The sequence below is a fragment of the Ascidia mentula genome, chromosome 2 (assembly GCF_947561715.1).
Source record: "Ascidia mentula chromosome 2, kaAscMent1.1, whole genome shotgun sequence".
Taxonomy (NCBI): domain Eukaryota; kingdom Metazoa; phylum Chordata; class Ascidiacea; order Phlebobranchia; family Ascidiidae; genus Ascidia; species Ascidia mentula.
This window is the reverse complement of record NC_138567.1, coordinates 768,233-790,666: the sequence shown is the minus strand read 5'-3', so window position 1 is coordinate 790,666 and position 22,434 is coordinate 768,233. Positions and strand designations below refer to the sequence as shown.

General features: G+C 39.5%; 2 protein-coding genes and 1 long non-coding RNA gene across 3 annotated transcripts; 2 read left to right on the top strand and 1 right to left on the bottom strand.

Annotated features, from left to right (window-relative positions):
- Positions 1–416: 416 nt before the first annotated feature.
- Positions 417–1,320, top strand: LOC145888768 (uncharacterized). The gene is made up of 3 exons (XR_014399461.1): positions 417–432; positions 491–647; positions 1,187–1,320. It is a non-coding gene; the product is annotated as an uncharacterized LOC145888768 (long non-coding RNA).
- On the bottom strand, positions 1,197–9,645 carry LOC145888767 (solute carrier organic anion transporter family member 4A1-like). The gene is made up of 12 exons (XM_082979612.1): positions 9,498–9,645; positions 9,020–9,151; positions 6,752–7,018; positions 6,333–6,448; positions 6,155–6,245; positions 5,477–5,674; positions 4,767–4,939; positions 4,364–4,525; positions 3,893–4,062; positions 3,501–3,719; positions 2,791–2,961; positions 1,197–2,337 (listed from the first exon to the last, which is right to left on the bottom strand). The coding sequence occupies exons 1-12, from the start codon at positions 9,608–9,610 to the stop codon at positions 2,056–2,058; spliced, it is 2,094 nt and encodes a 697-aa protein (XP_082835738.1). The 5' UTR covers positions 9,611–9,645; the 3' UTR covers positions 1,197–2,055.
- Positions 9,646–19,155: 9,510 nt separating this feature from the next.
- On the top strand, positions 19,156–22,408 carry LOC145888781 (myosin regulatory light chain, smooth muscle-like). Its single transcript, XM_082979624.1, has 7 exons — positions 19,156–19,173; positions 21,119–21,211; positions 21,350–21,425; positions 21,586–21,690; positions 21,932–22,010; positions 22,080–22,128; positions 22,310–22,408. Exons 1-7 carry the CDS (start codon positions 19,156–19,158, stop codon positions 22,406–22,408), a joined length of 519 nt encoding a protein of 172 aa, XP_082835750.1.
- Positions 22,409–22,434: the final 26 nt, after the last annotated feature.

Genomic DNA, 22,434 nt, shown 5'->3' with positions numbered 1-22,434 from the left:
CACTCAAACCTGATTTTTAAGCTTTTTCAGCCGCAAATCTAAGTTGCTTCAGTATTTCTTCTATTACATTCACCACTTTCATCTTCATTATAAAAAATTCATGTTATAAAAAAATGAAAAAGAAACATTGTCACAGTTGGCGAATTCGTGGCAAATTTGTTCTTTGAAAACCTTGCATTACAAACTCTCTGAACGGTTATGATTTTCAAAGTCAATAGCTTTGGAATTGACAAAAGCATCAAATGGAATTTTTTTCCAATCTCAAAACATATGGTTAGCTGGGTGGAAATTTTCAATCGATTTCCGATTTCAAATTCCAGCGACTTTAATCACGACATCGAACTTACCCTAATGTGGAAAATACCTTTGTTCCCTTATAAATAGTCCCACGCAGAAGGCAGAAAACCACAGTTTGTTTTGACAAACAAATCGGTAAGTAATCTTGCATTTCTATCGGTGAAACATGATCATGACTTGTGTTTATCTGCAGAACATGAACAAGCTTCTACTAGTGCTTGTACTTCTACTGGTGGCCACCACTGTTAGTGAGGCCTACTGCTATTACTACAGAAGACGGCGTTATTACGCTCGCCGTAGACGTTGCTACTACTATTACCGACGACGAAGATATGACCAATCTAACAAAGGTAACATGTATATATGTAAGCTGCATACATATGGCTTACTGTTTCGACCTTAGGCCTCATCAGTGTAGCTTGGTCTCGGTAAATCTACGTGTCATAATGCATTCAAAGCCATCTGTATATATTGGCGTCAACATTAGTTAGCGGCGTTGACACAACGTTTATCAAATAATGCGAATCAATATCCGTTACTCTGTGTCAATTCATCTGCAGCCTTTACGGATTCAAAGAATTTTATCGATAAATGAGACAAAACGCCTTTGGATATTTCGCTTTGAAACGTGTTTGGGCATTTTGTCGGTTGATTGAACAAACTGTACTCGTTTGTCCAGGAAGGCGTCGAATGTAAACAAGCAGGGTTGCAACAATGTAGTTGGGAAAGTTAAACTAACTGGATAATTAGACTCCAGATAATGGTTTTATATTTTGTCGACTCACAGTTCTTTGTATCGAACTGCGTTATTTGACTGCGATTGTTTCTAGTTTGTAGAAAATACATTTTGACATGTGATTGTTCCAATAACTGTTCACATAATCAACAGACAATGATGATATGAAGGAAGACATGCAGGAAGATGAGAAGGAAATGTATATGCCCGAAAACGACATGGTTCCTGACGAGCTGATGCAGCTTTTCTCTCAAGGAGATGAACCACGGCTTGAAATGGAACAGTGAAAAAATGTTGATAATTCCAGAAAATAAAATATCTGCAAAATATTTTTTTGTGTCGACCACCGAGAGAGTTTCATGTCAGTTTTTGACCTCAAGTTAATAAAAGTCTGTTTTTCACAAGTAAGTGCGGGTTCATACGTATGGCGAGCACGCAAGGCCCTAAGGAACGAACATTTCAACATTCATAAGAAATTTGCAAAATTACAAAAATCGCCTAAAACGCTTTCGCCTGATGGAACGGTTGGTTCTGTTTGGTCATCCGTGACAATACCTCCATCAAAATATCTGTAACGTTTATTATTTGGAAGTAATCAAGTTTTCGGTATTCACAGTGTGTGGAACATGTAAAAATGATATAAACACAAATGTCATGGAGCAATAAAAGGCGAAAAAAATTGAACAAAACAAGTTTGTGACGGGTAAGAATGATTTTGATTGCTTGGTGTTTTAACTGGGAAATGGATGGATAGCTGAGTAACTATCACCCTGAACTTAACTAAATGCTCGTATCGTCTGCCATCAATTAAACCTCAGGGTACTTTTTATCAGTAAAAATTTCACTGTGCAGATATCTAAAAAAATCAGGCAGTTTCTGTCGCCTCATGATAAGAATAAAGAAAGGAATTGTGACGTTTCATTAATTTTGGAACAATGTGATTGTTTGGCACTTTTTCCGCTGAACTTCCTGGCGCAATGTAAATTTCGTAAACGTTCGTAAAAATTCGGATGCCCATCTCGTCACACTTCGTTGGTCGCAAACGCGGGATTGTCGAAAAACCCGTTTGTTTGTCCATTCCCGTTCGAGGGGATTTCCCCCGGCAGATCAGATTTGGTGCTTCCGTTACGCTCCGGTTGCTTGGCAACCACGGCATGTCCGTTTTCCTTCACGGATCCTCGGCTATGTTCGCTGGTGCCTTCGGATGCGGAGTTGAGGTGGCGGTTGGATGAGGTCTCGGTCGTGTCATCCACTTTCGGTTTGTACATCCACATTCCGGCCAGAAATATCCCGGCGTCCACGAGCTACAAAACAAATAGCGTCGAGATGAATTCCTGTTTACACGCGGGGTTGAAATACAGGCAATCCATGACATTGTTCTTCAACATGTTTGACGCCATGGAACCCTTGAAGCAGCAAATATTGCGGAATCCCATTGCTTTGTCACACAGAATGAAATACATATGTTTTTCACAAACACGCTTCTAGTACATGAATGCATTGTTGTTTAACAGGATATTTCAGTGCAACGCAGTGTAATATTTAATGCTGTTAATGTCATCATTCTACCCAGGGTATTTTTAATTTTTGACCACATTGGGATTTGAACCCTGGATATTCTGGCCACGAATCCCGATCAGGTTTTCTACTTGGTATACGGGTCGAGCGCTTGCTGCACAATAATCTCTCTTGCTCCGTCTAGTGACAACTGACATAACTTAGCTTCCTCCACGTGAGAGAGACCGATCAGAAATTACCTTTATCAAAATAACGAACAGGAAGAAGTAGAGCGACATCTTCTGGCTGCTGTACGATAAACAAGAACCCCTTTCACCGCATTCCTCACTCCAGTAATCACACGTGCTGTCGATAATCGCCCCTAGAATAAGAGGTCCCGGAATCATTCCAATAAATCGGATCAACAACCACTGTAGAAATAAAGTTTGATGGAAGTGAGGAATTGTGCAAGTCCACAGGTAGGAAGACCTTTAATTAAACCATGAACTGTAGACAATTGTGCAGACTGTTTCGCGACCTGCATGGTTTCATTAGTGCTGATGTAGGCCTATGTTACTGGTATGAAATGTGTGTAATAAATGATGACGAAACAAATAAATGAATGTTGATATCTTGAATGTTGAAATTAGTGCTGATGACAATTGCTCTTATAACGAGCTTTCAATATAGGTAGGCCTAGAATTTATACTTTGGCCAAATAACAATTTGATACGTTGTAAATCAAACGAAGCTCATTTGGAGTTAAAAACTGGTATAAATGCTTAGTAATTTAATATATTTCACAGAGACATGATGATGCGAGTGGGTGAGAGTTTCTGTACCAAAAACCGCGTTAATTTCCGGTCAAAACCACACTTGTAGCAAAGGACTCTTTAAAAATCCAGTTTTTGAAATCCTATTTACAGTAGGTTTAGGTGAACATCGATTTGTGATTTAGTTTCGTTCGAACCTGGAATCCGATTCCAAAACTTCTTTGGTTGAAAGCGACGCATCTGAGTGAGACCTGAAGAGTGGAAGCTTCGTTAACAAACGTGAAGAACATGAGAATGAACATCACGATGCAGAAGAGTATGAAAAGTCCTCCGCTCCCACATCCCGTCTCCGTGCACGTTCCCATGGTTGCGTTGCCTCCTCCGGGGATGCAGGAACAATCAGAAAATGAGGAGTCCTAAATAATTAAGAAAACTTGAAATTGAAATCAAAAGTTGAAATGATGGACATGTTGACACACTTGTCTGCCTGATGTGATGGCACAGTAGATCCAGTTAGTTAGTTAGTTACTACAACACTGATTATAAACACAGGTCGTGCTTAAGGCGTTTAAATGTGGTTTAAACTTACATTTCGTGTGGAACAGCCAGCGAAGCATGACGAGTAGTAGGTTACTTTATCCGAACCACAGACGGGACTGAACACGTCACTGTTGCAAGGGCAGTTGAGGTTACATAGGTCAGTCAAGTTGATCACTTGGCTCAGTGAAGAGTTGTAAGCAGTATTGACTCCGGCGAAGTCTTAACAAAGGAACAAAAAAGTTAGTAACGAAGAAGTGAAGTTTTGTGTTGGAAAAATAAGACTTAAATCCCATTTCAAACTCAGCTTTAACTTTCACTTCACTATTCCAACGTATTAGGTTTCAAAATAAAGCACATTCATAAGACTTAAAATCCAGTTAGAAATATTTCCATTACCGAATAATTTTCTTCCAAGCTCAAAAGCTAACATTTTTTTACAGTTTTTGAGAAGTGAGATACGTTGCATTTACAACACATTTCTACGATTGTGAAATAAAATCCTTTCAACATATGAACGTACTTGCGTCGTCGCAATGGATGAGGAAAGCCAGGGCAGTCAACATGCTTATTAGAGGAGCTATGTATGTGATGTGGAGCATTGTTCTCATGGAGACGTTAAAACGACTCAGCAATCCTCCTCCGATGACTTGACCTCCAGCTCCTCCGAGGATTGCGAGGAGTCCTGCGGGAGAATAAGGAATTCGAGGTAAACGGAATTGGACAAAACAAAGGATTACGAACATGGTAAGATATGTCCTTGCTGTTGTTATTGCTGATGGTAAACAGGAAATATTTAAGCCATCTTTATTTCATAGAGAATGTGTCGTTTTGTCGCAGCATAATTTTTTATCCACAAGTTTTAAACCTCCAAAATTTGCACAAACAAAATTAACCCAAGTTTTAATACAATCACAAACACTCACCAAAGTAAATCCCAGCTTCGCTCGGGTCCAGGCCGTATATTGTCTCCATGTATTTGGGTCCGAAGGTGGCGAGTCCATTAATGAGGAGAGAGTCAACCGCCCCTCCCAATCCCATCGCAACGAACGTCGGGTTTTGAACCAGAATCCAAAGACATCGCGGAAAATCCCGGAACCTTTAAGAGGAAAATTAAATTGTCACCGATTGTTTAAACCGAAAGTTTGTATTCTTGGAATCTCCTGTGATCTTTATGGCCAACAAAAACTTAGCAACAGACTTTTTAAACAATTTAAACGTCAAAACCGAGGTGCCCGGCCCTTTTATAGCCGAGGTTCTGAGTCCCCATGAACCGAAATTGTTATTTTATCACCACACCGGGATTCGAACCCGTAATATCCTGGCCACGAATCCCGATCAGGTTTTTCTACTTTATTAAATGGATCGGGCGCCTTGACCGTTGCTGGTCATCAGTTGGTTGCAAATATTTAATAAATGCTGAACTGGTTGGTTCGGGTTGTGTTTTTTGTCAGTCTTCTTTTGTATTGTTTTGGACTTTGTCATTTTGCTACTGTTAGCACTTGTGTGTTGTGTGCGATCGAAACGTCAAAAAACGAGTAAATTTTGCCAGAAAAGTCCAATAATAAAATAATGTTAAAAAGCTCGGTTTAAGTTCTTTCACTTGAAATAATTGATCTATAAAAATATCCTTCACCTCTTTCCGAACTCCTCATCAGCAACGGCTCTCGCGTCCATCTCAGTCTCCCGACTCCTCCTGACCTTCTCCGTCCCCGGAAGCTGCCTCGGGAGCATGAGGACGGGAAGAGCGACGAAGAAGGAAACAATCCCGACTGCAAGCGCTCCAATCCACCAAGCTCCCACCCAATGATCATTTGATTCCGTGATCGTGACTCTGTCGACAGAAATCACATGATTTGATGCTACAGTAGTTGAGGCAGAGGGATGAAATTAAAATTGCTGCGCCATAACCCCGAATAAGTCTCGCCGATAGAAAACAACGGTTAAACATCGGTTAAACTAAAATGCACTTTAATGTTATTGATAGTTCTTCTACAAAAGAGGAAAAAGCGATAAAGACTGTAACAGAAACCTTATGAGGTTTGATAGGAGCAACAATCACATCCGTAACATGACGTTCCCTTATTTAGTTACAAATAGCTGGTAACTGTCGAAGTTGGACAAAGCAACAGAGGCTGCGAGTTTGCAACAGTTTCTTATTTGAAAAAGTCTTATTTTTTTCATTAAAGCATCAACCACTAAAGCCTTGGTGCGTAGTTAACTTAGTTTATCTTTCAGGACAACGCCAGTGCAAAGCGGGCAAGCAAATGACGAAACCTTTATAAAGATATCATGCATGACGTAGCCAACTTACTCTTCTTCTGGGTTTGTATAAATCCGGAGCAGTGCAGCTCCCACTAAAAATCCTATACCCGGACCGAATATGGAGAACGCGACCAAACAACCTGCGAAAAACTTTGGTTTAACAACGACACCACGCGGATAAATCTTTATAAAACTTTAACCACCAGGTAGCAGTATGGAACGCTTACCGTTGTAGAAGGCAGACATCCGTTGTTTGACGTTCTCGTCTAAATAGGTAATGCCCAGTGTGTAGAGAGGAGTGGCTCCGAATCCAACCAGAATCATTGCCAGGTAGAATACCAACCTATGCGTGGATAAATAAACTTACAAGAGAAGGGAAATTATCTCAATACCTTTGCAGGTGGATGCATACTTACATAGTTTTTCTGTTTATTATGTAGTTGTAGCATAGAGTTGTAGTTATACAGGTTTTCATGCCTCTCCCGGTCTTAATTGTTTTGTGCTTATAAGATAATGGCAGAAATGTAAGTTTTATCGTGTGGAAGTTCGTGAGAAAAATGCATGAATTCGCCCAAAGGAAATTGCTAACCCGATTTGCAACTTACTTTAAAAGATTTTATCACAAAATTACAAAACCGAAACTTACCTAAAGTTTTTGATTGACGAAATCGTGCAGGATCCCATGGCTGGGTTTCCGCAAGTGTTTAAGTCATTGGTGAATGTGTAGCTTGGAGCGAAGAAGTGGGGCAGAGAGAATACAACGCTCCCAATTCCCATAACAACTATCCCCCACCCAAGCCACAGGGGTTTGTGACCTCTCCCCCCTACATAGGTCACAAAGAGGACCGCGATGCAGCTCGCTATGTCGTAACAAGAGGCGATGAGACCAGACTCTGTGCTGCTCAGTTCGAATCTGAAATAATAAATAAATAAGTTTTAAATAAGTTGGATTGCGTGAAAATGGAACAACGCAACATAATCCACCAATAACTCGACCGTTAACTTATTCCGGAAAGATGCTGCGGGGTGAAGTAATTGTTTTTTCGTAACCAGGATATAAGGGCTCTAAAATAGCAGCCTATACAATACGATCCAGCAGCCTGCACGATAAATAACACTTCCGTCAGCAGACACGTTGGTTGGTTGTGAGATGACAGAAATCTCATTAACGAGGGTTTTTCCTGACCAAGATAGACGGACTCAAAACGGATCCAAAGTGGAATCTAACTTTTCTGTCGGTGCCAAGTCTAGTGGAAACATTTAAAACAGCGGAAAATCCCGGGGTATTCGGGGAGTGAAACAGAGCATGGTTTTGTTTTTACTGTAAACTGTTTTGGGATCCGCAATTTACGTACGTGGGTATTTTAAAGATGTTTGTTGTGTCTTTAAACCTTTCTAAAATCAGACTTAAAATTTCAGTTTCGCCGTAACCTTAAACCGATCCTTAGCCATCATCACAAAGGTATTTGTGGGTAAAATAGAACACCAATGTTTATGTCTGGATGTCTGCTAATATAGCCGATGCGCCTGCAACCTTCCGCAAGTATTTCCAACCAAGCCAAACTGACATTTGCTGCAATAAACAACCAGTTTTACACAGAGCCATAAGGTGCAATAATCATATTGGCGCTTGACTCGATAACCGTTATGGTTTTATCGGTGCCCATGCCATTTTATTTCTTTGTATATTGTTCATCTGCGTAGTTGTTTTTTATGCGCAAAATAAACATGATGTGATTTGATTTGATAACTGCAAACGAATTTCATGCATGTAAAACCATTTGTTACTTTTTATGAATTTATGTTTATGATTTGATGCGCGTCGAAAACTGCCAGTATTTTACCTTCGTTAAATACAATTAGTGTTCAGATAATAACGTAAAAATGTATCACCTTCAAGTGACTGTGATGTGTGGTTTTGTGACTTTGTGAAGAGGATTATTGTTAGCTCGGTACTTTAAGTGGGAAACTTCAAAGCGAAATGCAGACAAGTGCTTACAGTGCGTTCTATGGACCCCTACATAGAGCTCTCCTGATAAGTGGTTGAAAATACCTGTGGTTTGCTGTCTCGTCAATATAACAGTGGATTTATACTTAAAGCATGCACGACCAAATAACGACAAAAACAGCAATTTCCCGGTAGCGTAACTTTGGTGTTACTTTCCAGTTTATCTATTTATCGCAACTAACATACGATGTTCAAGGGAATTAAGATCCAGAACGCGGTTATTTGGTCGTGAGCTATGACATGAAATGGGAGCTGCAAATTGTTGGAAATCTAAATTGACCGCAGAAAGCTCGTGCTCGCTCCCGCGGTCCTCTGTGATGTCACAACAACTCCTTCGTAGTCACAGACAAAAATCATGATTTGAAGTCTTTTTCTCCAAATCCCCTCACTATTGTCATCCATTGTGACGAGATTAAGGTCTTTGTTGTGACACGGAATGTGGGGGGGGGGCATGGGTTGCGTTTACGTCATATTGGGATTAAGGAATGATTCGGGCGAATGAAGCAGCGCTTTGCGACGCCGCGAACAAACACACTTGTTATGTCATAACTAATAGTTGTGACGTACCAACCTTTTAATCCTAATAATGGACGTCCTAACAGATAAAGGGGATTAAAAGTTTGTTTTCGGACATGAATGAATGAAACTTAATGAAGGAATTGTATCGCACAGTTCGTTAATTTTGTGTGCAACAATTTCGATACTAATATTGCAATATTATGTTGCTGATGCTGCCGGGCTGCATATTATATTTTAATATAAAGTCTGGTTGTACAGCAGGTGGAAGTTCGGCCAATAAAAGTCACGTTATTTGTGTCAGAAGGACAGATTATTAAAATACAACATTGCAATATTCTTTGCCGCATTCACACTTCGCCTTAAACATTCCACTTCTGGTCAACTAACCTTCTCTCGATGGTGCTGATGACAGCATTGGTGTGACCGTTCACTATGAAACCTTGAACTATTGCCCCGAACCCGATCATCAGCAGAGCTCCCTTGGGTGTCGCGAACCTCTGTAGTGAAGAAATCGGGTGTCTGGAAAGCAATGTTGGTTTAACTTGTTGCATGTTCACTAATAGTGAGCGTTAAACATGAAGGATGTGATGAAAAGATGTGATTTTGTAACAAAATTACTGTTTTATTTAGCGAATATAAAACCAAGTAACGAATTCACATTAAAACGACTGCGCATAGCAAATGTCGGGAATTGATTGAATCAAGAATTTGGGTTAAATGGACGTATTTCTTACAAGTGACAAAAGCTTCACAGAATTCAACTTAAAAAATATTTGGTGAACATTTTGCATTATTATTATTTTCTTTAAAAAAATCACGTTTAGTGCAATGCGTCTTTACGGGGTGAATTCAAGTAAAAGCAAACCTGGATAAACCGCAACATTCCACCCCACAAGCTTCGTCCAAATCAACGTCGGGTTCATCACCAACCTCAACTTTCTTCTCTGCAGAAGGACGAAATTTCCGAATTAAACCCATTTCAAACTGCAGGTATTTTCCCTAAATTATAACCTAAACCTGTAACACAATCATGTGATTTGTATTGTTACGTATCACTTTGTGCAAGCGTTTATTCAATGAAATTTTCTTTTCTGATTTTCTCGAAAGTGCGGATGACGATCAACCCAGCGTGCTGATAATTTATTTTGAAAACAGTTATAATTTCGGCTTACGGCATTGTAAACTTCTGTCTATAAAATCATGCTGACGCTGATTGTCTGACTTAACTCTTCCAATTCCCTGGATTTACAATTTAGCACTTCCAAGGCCGTCAAAGTTGGACAATGTATTGTGAGCATAAAGTTCAACCACATGAAGTGTTGTTTTTTACGCGACACAGAAAGTGCTTTTCAGCAAAATATATTACTCAAACGAAAGTCAACAGATTTTAACCTTGGAAATACATGTTAATCGTAAATGTGGTCAACTACTTGGTCACTCTCTGTCCTGCACTAAAACTGCCGACAACACCGATGTAACTGTGTTTTTTGATACCAGATCCTAACAAACCCATCCCTACATTTCATCCACTCACGAAGTTCCATGGAAGCAATCGCGCCAAACGTATGCTAAATAACACAGAACTCGGTGTTAGAAAAAAGCAGCAAAATGCCGCGCGAAGCATAGTGACGTAGGAGGCTCTCAAGCGCCACCCAACGGAATAATTTGCGAATGTAACATTTTCACGTAAAATCGTCGGTCGTCGTATTTTCACATAGAAAATGGAATTAACTTTTTATAGCTTCTGTTTGGTAGAAAAGTTTGATTGGAAACTCAATACACCTTGACAAAGGCACACAAGCTGCTTTCATACGAAGATGCGCAAAGTTGAACCACACACAAACCGCAGCCGCAGGTCTATTTCTAAAGTACGCAATTTGCACCTGCACAAGACTTCAACAATTTCCGCAATTGAAAAAAAAGCAATCAGCGCGTTTCATGGTTGACCGGTCATGCGCAAAACGCTGTGCGAGGGGAACCACCTTTATTGCAGACAGACAAAGTGGAAATAAGAATTACTCGTGTTCAGGAGCCCGTCCTTAATATTCGTGCCGGAAAAGCGTTAAAACCATTGAGATTTTCTGAATTAATTTGCATACAAGCATAGGTAAAATCACTGCAATCGCCCAAAAAAATTTACGTACAGGAAATATCGAAACGGCGCCAATTTATTCCAAGTATGACGTGTCTATGACCTCATAAACAGAATATACTGTACTGGACATATTTGCATGGACTCGTTGCGTTGTCGCAGTCGAATTGCGCGAAAGCAGTGGAATTTCGTGATCCTGAGCTTCGTTAACACACCATGCAAATTGAGGAATGATCCACTATCACAAAATGTTTCAAACAATAAATGACCTGAGTTTAACAAACGCAACTTCCTGCTTTACAACTGACTTTCTACACAGTTTTGAAAACACCTGAAACCGCAAATCACAACTTTCATTGTGACGTCTTCAAACACGCTTCTGCTTTGTCGCCTCCACTGTTTAAACTCTCCTCTGTTCAACCGACTTGTTTGCTTTGGCCGTTTGAGATTGTTGAGCGTTTTACGAAACGATGGTAAAAGTGTTCATATCCTGGTGGGGGGAAACGAGAACGTGACGTCATTAACAATCGCTCTTTCGTTATATTCGAATACAAACCACGATGACCTTCATGAAGGTTTACGATACATGGATTTAATCTTTACAGTTGGTTTGAGATTTATCGTTACGTCATCATGTACGAACCCAACCAGCACACATAGGACGTCACCACACGACAGTCACGTGATACATTTCCACATACGTTCGCACGCATCTCGTTTCCTAGCAACGGAAGCAGACACGCTTCACAGACTTCCGACTCAATACACTCAGGTCGATGTTTAAACAGTAAACATCCCACACCAACCCATGACCGGCTAACCTCGTATTGGTGAAGATTTGTAAACAACATGACGTCACAAGTCGTCTGACCCACTACACCGAACTGTGATGGAGTTAATCCAATGAGCAAGCGTTTATATCTGGAAAGCGCAGTTTTCATTGCTTTCTTAAAGATTTCAGCGATCTTTTCCTGTATCATTTTAAAGTACAAAAATAATGATTACAAGTATTTAAGTCTATTTTGAAAAATTCAGTTGTTCCGTTTTTTGACCTTAGTTTTAGTTGTCACGTGTTCAATATCTCCGCCACATGGGATACCCGTGGAATTTAGGCTAAGTAACAGCTAAGGAGTTCGATTTCAATGCATAACTATGGCACGGAGTGTGAGAAGCACGCGTGATATTTTCATTAAAACTGGCGCGTCTGGCTGAACCTCCGCTTTATTATGCGTTGCCACAAGTATGCCGACTGGGGTGGATCTTATTACGTACACCACTGACCGTATGCACACTGGCTGGATGAAATGCCGTAACATTATGCTGCTGTTCGCACGAGTCCCCAAGCTAATTAAAATTATGGGTTTTTAGTTTATTTTCCACTACAAAATCTGTTGTTGACAGGATTGTTGAAAACCTTACGGCGAAACGAAATGAAAGAAACAGAATTTAATTTGCCATAAAAATCATCGTCCTTTTTCTCCACAGAACGCTTGCAATTTACTGCGGTTGACCCAACGCGTACCTGATTGACTGTGCTTCCATAGCACATGACAAACTGAAACCAGAATACAAAATTTTCAATTCTTTACAAGTTACTATCCTGCAATCTTCGCAGTCCAACACCCACATAAGAAACTATAGTGTTACAATACTAATGTAAGCCTATAGCTAACATACAGCTTCTCTTGCCCACTTTCTGGCCACAAACAACTACACAAGAACGTGAGCCCGGTAACAGCACACGAACACAAACAACTACACACGAACATACGACCGGCAACAGCACACGAACACAAATTACCAAAGAATATCGACGAGCTCCTGCGTGGTAGTGAAACAAAACAGACTTGACAGATTAATATCAGAGAACAACGATAGGTTGTGTAACATTTTTTTCACCATAAACACCCACGCCTTAAACACGCATCCAATATCGCAGCACATAAGTCACACGCTGAGTGACGTAAACACCACACAGCAGCTTGCCTGAACCCGGTGACTAACCGATAAATATTGTTCCAGGCTGTTAAGCCTCTAAGCAGATGTGGACCATATTGCAAATCTAGGATATGAACCAAGATGCTCAAACCTTGCTACGCTCTGCAAAAAAGTCCAATCAACTTTCATCAGATAATAGCGTAGCTCATGAAAACCATCTTTGAAGTCGAAACAGAATGAACAACATGAATGTCTGTGGCGTAAAGAATGGCTTGGCTTTCACACGACAACATACTGTGTTACCCAAAACACAACCTCGGGTAAATGGTTTGCAGCGGCATCAGCTTTACCCCCGACTGTCGCAGCTTCGTATTGAATTCTTGACGCAGACGGGGTAACTGGGCCTTGCAATTAACTACTCGTTGCTTCACTCTGTGCAATTTGATATTACGACCACTTGTTGCACTGCTTCGGAACCCGTGCCCGTGCATTCAAGTGTGGTAACTGTAGAAACTCTACCGGCACTCTGTCAGGCGCTCCCGCACCAGGAGGTTGCATTAAAACGTTGATATACAAATAAGAGGAATTGGGAAACCCGCATGCAAGATTGCTTCACTGTAAAGTTCGTGATGACATTTCATTTGAATCGTGATAAAAACGTGCATGGGTAAGAACTCATCACGAATTCGATGCCAAAATACCTTCGACATTTCGCAATTTGACCAAAGTTCGGTTTAAATACAGCGTGTGTGGGACTCCACTTTTGCATTTACATCATGCCATAAAGCGATTTATTTGTTCTCAATGCAAAAATCGTTACTTCCAAATACTTGCTATATATCTTATGTCGAATAAACGCACGCGAGAAAATAATAGTTAAGCTAGAGAATATGAAACTCTTACCTTTTCCACATCCTCGACCAAAACATAATTTTTGTTAATTAAAGTTATGTAAATAGTGACTGATTAATGCAGCATGGCTGTAATGCCTGATGCGAACCTGGATACGATACAACTGAGACCGCCCAGTAAAGACATACGCAGTAGGGCGATCCTGCATTGTCATGCGAAGCCATGTAACATTTATAAAGTAATTCAAACGCATTATTTACGTTATTAACTCTTCAGCACCCACACTGTATGACCAGGAAATCAACAGATGCAACAAATCTTAAGTAAGGAGTAAGTTCGTGACGTAACGGCTAAAATGTCACGCCTGATGACGTAGGCGCCACTATAAACCCCCCAGTTAATCGATGCCGTAATTTTTATTGTTTTATCGCCTTGTATAAATGTAGCGATGAACGATTAACATTTACGTGATGGCGCCAGATTAGTGGATACTAATGAGGACAATTAGGTTCGACGAATACGTGGAACCAGGCCCCACGAGCGGAGCCGGTTTGGAGCTCCACGAGGTTCCATGCAAGTTTTGGGGCCCAAAAATAGCAAAAGGGGCCTCGAAGACCATCGTTTGCCAAAAATAAGTGATTTCTGTCTGGGTTCATCCTGTGGTCACACAAAGAAATGGTTTTCGCACCAAAATATTAGTTTCACCCTATGAAAGTGGTTTTATTCGCAGGCGGTGGTTTTATCCAAACTACCGATGACTTTTGCACCAAAACCTCGTATTGTGTTAACAACAACGTAACCCAACTAACACCCTCCTTCACATTCTCTTGCTAAAACACACGTTTAAAACACATCAGCACGTGATAGACTTCCTTTAAACCTTAATGTTCCGCAGTAATACTTCTACCAACAATATAACACCAAAGCAAATATCCATAACAAGGCTAATCCTATGCTGATATATAACACAACGTATAGCTTGCTTGCAATCAACACATTTCATGGAGCTCAGCTCATAACGCAGACGCCTCTATCTACTGTTTCATTACCTGTTTCGGAAGTGACGTCATAAAGCAGGTTTGTTGCGTACGACTGTGACGTAACTTACCGTTTCACCACCCCCTCGCAGGTTGCAAGTGGATCAGTTTTAGAACGACTCTCCATTGTCATTATATCACGTGACGTTGCGACACGCGTGGCTTCAGAGGAAGTTGCGATTCTTGATTTTATTGTGACATCACAGAGTAAGCATTCCAAGTTGCAGTCGCGCAATTGGTATAAGGTCGTATTATTCGTTGTGAGCAAAGAAACAAGTTTTTAATTATATCATCACAATACCATAACTTGTTACGTAACAACGAGGCAAAATACACAAACCTAAGAATGGCAGAATAACGGTTTTTGAAGTAATGCAATGACCTTAAGCTTACGGAATCTGTTAAAATTCCACAGACACTTTCGTCTTGCGGTTACGTGGGGTCATTTCTGTCGGATCCTGAGAGGTTACCATGTGTCAAGTATTTACAACTACTCGGTAATTGACCTTCGGGAATTCGTCATAGTCGCAACTTTGACTCGAATAACTCTGGTCGTATTATCAACATTTCAAACATCAACCTTGTTTTCACCGTGAAGTCGGAAGTTTGCAGTGAAGTGGGCGGAAAATCTGTTTGATTATCGCAATAAAAAATCGAAATTGTAATACCAGCTTAATTGTAATTATCTCTGTCCCTTTAGATGGAAGTAAGTTCCAAAACTATTATGGAGAAGTACGAAAAGTATTTATTACGTTCAAATTTGATGCAGGATCAACAATCCCCCAATACCTACAACTTACATTCGCACAACAAAATACACACAAAACCACCAACCGCCTTTAGCTGACTAACTACAGTCATTGGCGTTTCTTCTTAGCACTTACAACCATTACGTACAATAGCTCGTTTAGGATAAGACCTAGCCTACATCTATATTTAGGCGTAATTAGGTTAAGCCCATTTTAATGTTTATTAACCGGTATTTAAACGGCATTTGTGTTTATGTAAACAAAATAACCGCAAAACGTCAACGTACCACCAGTCTTCTGCACCCGCTTCATATCAAACGTCCATCACATAAAATAGCAAAGCAGTTTCTCAAACCTCCAAGTGTCCGAAACTTCCATCCCACGCCCGCTAACTTTATTTTAGGAAAAGCCGCACCCAGTGTTTTATAAACAGTCGACCACGAACATGATGAATCCAACCTTACGAGCAACCGAATATAGAACATGTCGTCACGCGTTCCTTCGTTTAATTAAGATTAACTTTGCGCTCTTTTGCCGATTCCATGAGGCGATAAATCAATGATTTCTCGGACATATAACGACCTTAGCTTTGCCATTCCAACTTCGCTAAAATTGTAAAATCGTGACAGAGGATCATTTATTATCAATCCTCGAGAGACCTCATTCCTGTACAATCGCCTACATGTAAAACATAAAAAACAAATAACCTTGACCATTCAGACATACACAAACGCCTTGGTTTTACAGTCCGGATGCATCCAGTGTTTCTGCAAATTACTGAGAAATTCAGTTTGCTTCGCAAAGTTGAGAACATTTAGCTCTGAGCAAGTTTGCCGTGGAACTGTTGCATGCCTCCTGCTCACAATGCATAAACTCTGTTGTTTTGGTTGGATACAAGTAACCCGTGGTAATCACATAGACGACCTGTAAATTGTTGCCTCCCCATGCGTTAACTTGACTCAGTTTTTAACATCGCAGCATTTGTCTGTCGTCTTTTTTTTGCAGCGCTGCTGTTGAGCTCAAATATTTGCGATCAAAGTGTAATTAAGCGAAAAATATATTTTGTTCCCAGCGATAAAGTCATGATGAATCCCGTAACACGTTGTTTACGTTGGATTTCTGCGAATTTCATTTTTTTCCAAGTGAAACAAATGGCCGAACACGAGTCAGAAAACTTGTCTGCAACAAAAACGCACCAGCTCCGTTTCGTAACATGTGACCGTTAAGAACGACATTCTAGTTTCTGCTACGGGATCGTTAACTGAAGGCCAAATATCAAAGGTCAAAGGTCATCATCTCATCTCATCAAGTTGCCATTTCAAAGTAGCCAATTATTTTTTTCGGAGATACATCTTCAAATTTCGTATCTGCCAAACATTCTGCTCCAATTTAAATCACATTAAAATTTCGTTGAAACGTAAAATTGCTTTTAAATTCTCATTGTGGCGTCACTTTCATCACTCATGACGTTATACAATTACGTTACTACTTATGTTGGTCGTTGAAAAAAAACCACTCAATTTAAACAAATTTAAAGACATTTCTGAGTATCTTGCAAACGTCTAATGGCTTTAAGTTTAACGGTTCGACTGCCTAGCAAAACAATTTTCTGTATAAAGTATATTTTTACAACAAATACAAGCAAAATCTGTTTCACGATAAATTGACTTTTAGTAACTTTGTTTCCCTTTCGCAGCGCAAACACGAAAACAACATCTGACATTTCGATCTCAGGACTTGAGTGCAAAAATTCGGCTTTTAAGCGCAACATTTTTCTGCCCAATGTTACGAATTCTGTTTCTGCGCTGTTATATAAACTACGTGACCGCGGCCTAATTTGCCCCCAGGCAAATCTTCGCATAATTAATCGTCTGCCGCATATCCGATATCGTAAGGCGAAATATTTAAAACCTACGGTCATCGGTAAATCCATTTACATGCAACAACCTTCCCACGACATTCGGACGAATTTGCATTACTTTGAAGAAACCGCCCGCAGCTTTTTAAACATAATTACGGAGCATTTACGGTTTCGTATGACGTAGTTTTTTAACCACATGAAAGTAACGTCGCTAAAAATAATTTGAAGTTCGTCAACCGCAAGAGGCGCCAATAACAAACACAAGAACAAAGGGATATTCTCAGCGTTTGAACTTTAAGTAAAAAACCTTTCATTTCCGCTACTTATGTTTAAGGTTTGACCAAAATGCTCCAACTCTACGAAGCAATCATTGAAGCGAAACACCTAATATTCTTCTTCACGTTTGACCCCGCAACAATGCACGCAACAGGTAGTGCTTCACTATAGTATGCTCAGACTTCACGTTTACAGATGAATTATCCTGGTTTGGCAAAACTCACTTTCATTTTCTAAAATACACCACCTTTCGCGAGTAAATCTCGCTTCGTCAGGTGTGGATAAAATGACAAGTCCCAAAACGCGCAACTCGAATGTCGAATTTTCCACAATTCCCCGGTGTCTGATATCAGCACTCCTAAAGTTTTTATTTTGGTAAAAATTAATCATAAAATTTTTTGCCAAAGTCTCAGCGAGCCAAAATAAAACGACAACAACAAATTTCACACCTGGTCAATTTGATTGACATTTGTTTAGAACAAACTCACTTGACCTTTTAGATGGATTATTCGTATGAGAACTGGGCAAGACTTTTCGGAAAATGGCGATACTAAGACTATTGTTACGTGGCTGATTCAACAATTCATGATCATTATTTAGTTTTTTTTTAATAACAGACAAATAAATAAAAATAATTTGCAATAAATGAACAACCGTGTTCTGAAAACGATAAATTTTGCCACGTAAAAATTTACCACAAAAAACTGCCAAAATCGGTCTGCGCTGCATTTCATACTCAAGTAATAATTTCTTCTTATTTCATCCAAGTAGGTTTACGCTCTACCCTCGGTATCGTATAATGGATTCACTCAAATGTGGCGACAAATCTTAATCCCATCTAAATCCTTTCTTCAAACTAAACTTAACAACGGAACTCAACCCTAATCCCATAACAGGGAAATTACCTTTAATCGAAATCCTCTTTTCCGACGTAATGACGTCATGCCTGAGTGCATACACCGCTAGTCTTTGGGTCATTGGTAATGGGATTCAATCGTAAACTTCACAGAATTTCCATTCGCAAATTACTGCTGTAAAATAATTATGTTTACCTACTGCGGTAATTTCCTCCAATTCCGAGTGTTTTTCATGGCTCAGTTAGGGGATTTTCCTCAATTAAGTCAATGGCAGTAGCAGATTCGTTCAACAAGGAAGTTTTGCTTATCAAGGCAGAAATTTCTTAACCTCAGGTCCTCAGCCAACAAGGCAGGCTACGTCACATGACGTCATTTATTGATACTTCCTTTCCTGCTAAGTGTGTGAGTAACTGTATAAGTGCAGCAAGTATTGACGTAATGTAAGTTCGTGTGGTGGACGCTTTGAAAGAATATATTATTCATAAAACTTTTGTTGTTGAAAAACCGCTGTTTTTAAATATAATTTTCAAAAGGAGAAATATTTCCTTTCAATAACACAGAGAGAATATAGATTCCTGACTAAAGCTATCAACACATACATATACACATATGCAGTATATATATATGTATATATAGGTTTGACATCAATTATTGTAATATTCTCCACACAGTTTCAACCGAATCATGACTTTCGGCAAAATTCCACTTCAACTTTTCCTCATAAGGTCAGTGTCATGCGTGCCATGTGTCATATGTCACGTACACCCTGTTGGTGACACAAGTGAAAATATCTGACAATCTACATAATTTCTAATGTTCATAGTTTGAGCGCAAAACAACATCAGAAAGTAAATGTAAAAAATGTACGCAAAACGTACTGTACATGATATGTACTGCTGCCCTGGGCAACACTTCTTCACCTGTTTCAACACTTGCTATTGTGACCTAATAAACGAACAGTAAACACAAGAAACGGTGTTGCATGACGTAATCTCTAAATCCAACCAATAACCTTCTTACGCTTGCCTGGTGCACGCTGCTGTAATATTGCGACCAAAACCAACAACAATAAAAACGACAGAAATCTAATAACTCACTGGAAGAGAATTTACGGTGGCAACTGTTGATCTTACCGGGAAAACGCTTAGAGCGTATATAAGTTTCGTGAATGCCTTGACCCGGTTGTGACTCACAAGCTGCACGCAACAACACCTGCTAATAAAACTGACCCTGCTGTGGTATCGGGTTTATTTTGTTTACACTTGTTGTGATAAGCGTGCGGCGGTGAAGCTTGCTTGTTCGATGTGACTGTACCCTAGGGGCGTTCTTGCAGGCTGGTGTTGACAACGTTTGGTTTGAAATACTCCCTCATTGGAGGGAATGAGTTGTAGGTCGTCTTGCTGATTGGTTTTCGCAAAGGTCATAAAAATTGAGTTTGACGGAAAGATTGCTTTTTGACGTTTTTTTGTTGCTCTGTCCACAGAAAACTTATTGTTTTTCTCATGAGTCCGCAATCTTTTCCATTGTCTGTGATTTAACACACGGGGAATTGCAAATTTGCATGTAGAGGACAACGTAAAAAAATATTTTAGATTATTCAGGGATGCACAACTGAAATGAGGATGTGTGTCGAAGTATTTGCGCTGTTCAATCGCGTGTCACATCTTATCGTTCTTGAAACACTTTGAAAAGATCAGGGAAAACGAAAAGAACTTAAACCTATTACGAAGGACAGAATATTCGTTGAACGGAGCGTATTTTTACGCCTGTTATTTTCTTACCAATTCAAAATAAATAAAAAAAATTTTAAATCGAAAGCAATTCGAAATACTATATTTTATTTGTTTATTCCTCGAGGGATATCGCCGAAACCGCGCTCTTTGTTGACATGTAGCGGTTAAAATTTTCATAAACTTTTTGTCGCTGTGTGGCGCAGTTCACATACATCTCGCCCTCTCATGGCTACCGAATCAAAGTGGACGTTTGAAATCTACTTCAAATCTACTGGAACACGTGTTTTGCTGAATGTTTACTGACAAACCATGTTTTTAGTTTAATAAAACACAACCAACATAATCTTGTCTGTTAAATATATCGAAGTGTTTCAACTTGAAGCAAACGAGGTTTGTTCTGTTGCTCTATAAATCCACCCGGAGACAAAATACACGTTTGCAAACCTTTACATAACTTGACTTTGAGGCAAAATGTTACGTAAACCTTTATTTTTCTACATTCACCATGTTTGTAACATCACCGTGTTTGAATGGAAATATGAACATGGTTTGGATGCATTCCACAATTCCAGCCCTCAGTCTATGAGAGTGGTAAATATATCGGCTTCCAAATATGGAGCGCACAGAAGTGGCGCCAACACGCGACCTCTCGCGACGCTGGGCGTCCGTTTATCACGTCACAATACAGCTGAAGTTGTTGTCACCTTCGAGAAGTGAAAAAAGTTGGGATATAAAAGGGGAAGGTCGAACGTAACCAATCACACATTCATCGTGACAACAATCAGTTCAATCACTTCTACAACTTTCTGTTTCTTCTCCGAGAAATCTTCAATCTCAACTTCAAAATGGTGAGTGTTGTGGGGAATATTTACGCCGATAAAAATGTTTCTTCTTTTCGTGTTTCTTAAATATTTAGTTTTGGCTTCCTTAAAATGCAAACAACAAAATGCTGAACTGTTTTATTTGATTTGCCGGTCTGGTATAAATTTCCGCTGGCGTACCATCTAATTTTTTCCACATTTTCTCCGCCTCCTCTTGAGTGACAACTAATTTGTTTATTGGGTGTTGTACCTTCACAGGCACCAGGAAAGAAATCAAAGAAGAACGGAGGAAAGAAAGATCAGAAATCAACCTCCAATGTCTTCTCCATGTTCGACCAGAACCAAATCCAAGAATTCAAAGAGGTTTAAATTTGAATAAATCACGAAATATTCATTCGATTGAATGCTAAAATTTGCTAAAATCTTTACAAATTTCCTCTTAAAATTTGCAAGAAAGGCATTTCTTTTAACTATTCTCAATGTATATACAATTCTTCGCAGGCTTTCTCTATGATCGACGCCAACAGAGATGGTTTCATTGACAAAATCGACCTCAAGGACACCTACGCATCACTTGGTATGACGACGTGCAATATATGAAGTCCAAATATCAATAGATTCTCACAAAACAAGAATAACAAATTGTTTTAGAGCAAGGGCTATAAAATATACATGAATAAATTCGATATCGAGAAATATTTACGGCCAAAGATTCTCACCATGCATTCTTTACAAAGGCGTGCGCGACATCAAGATGGAGAAACTTGAAGCTATGGTTTTGGAAGCCCCGACCGCCATCAACTTCACCGTCTTCCTCAACATGTTGGCTGACAAATTGCACGGTAAGAACTTTTAAAATTGCCGTAAAATTGAGTAAAAGATTCAAATTGTAATATTTGTAAAAATATTTTTTTCTAAAACTCTAATTTCGTGTAAGTTTAACAGACTTCATCTCAATGCTGGCTGCAAAATGTTTACTTCTCTGTTGTAAAATGCACTTAATTTTCATCGACAACGGCGTAAAACTATATTGTCTCTCTAATATCACAGAGTCTTTAGCATAAATCGACGTGTTTTTAATAGGAACTGACCCAGAAGATACAATCGTCCAAGCTTTCAAGCTGCTCGACCCTGAAAACAAGGGTGTCCTCCATAAAGATTTGTAAGTTTTTCAAATAGGAATTAATTTTCATGTCGCGAGTTTTTTTTAATATTAGTTTTTCGTTCGCAGCATCTCCCAACTCCTCATGAGCCAAGCCGACAAATTCACACAAGATGAGGTAAAAATTTCCAAAATTTTATCTTTACGACGATTAAACTTCACAGTTATTCACAACTATTGCCAAAATATGGCTTATAATTTATAATAGTCATTCACAATCACAGTGCATTGCAGTTATTTGGCAACTTACAGTTTTGCATCTCATTCTACGTTCGAATATAAACCTTTTATCTTTTCAGGTGAACCAAATGCTTGAAATCGCCCCAGTTGACGTTGCTGGAAACTTGGACTACAAATCTCTTTGTTACATCATAACTCACGGACAGGAAGAAGAATAAGCGATTCTTCAGACATGGATAACAAA

Excerpts from the sequence above, each read along its gene's own strand:
- LOC145888767 (XM_082979612.1), bottom strand. The coding sequence starts at position 9,610 with ATGGGTTTAATTCGGAAATTTCGTCCTTCTGCAGAGAAGAAAGTTGAG. Across the intron at positions 5,675-6,154 it reads TATACAAACCCAGAAGAAGA|AGTCACGATCACGGAATCAA; the intron begins GTAAGTTGGCTA and ends TTCTGTCGACAG. Across the intron at positions 2,962-3,500 it reads GTTTTGGAATCGGATTCCAG|TGGTTGTTGATCCGATTTAT; the intron begins GTTCGAACGAAA and ends TTATTTCTACAG.
- LOC145888781 (XM_082979624.1), top strand. Across the intron at positions 21,426-21,585 it reads GGACACCTACGCATCACTTG|GCGTGCGCGACATCAAGATG; the intron begins GTATGACGACGT and ends TTCTTTACAAAG. Across the intron at positions 22,129-22,309 it reads ACAAATTCACACAAGATGAG|GTGAACCAAATGCTTGAAAT; the intron begins GTAAAAATTTCC and ends TTATCTTTTCAG.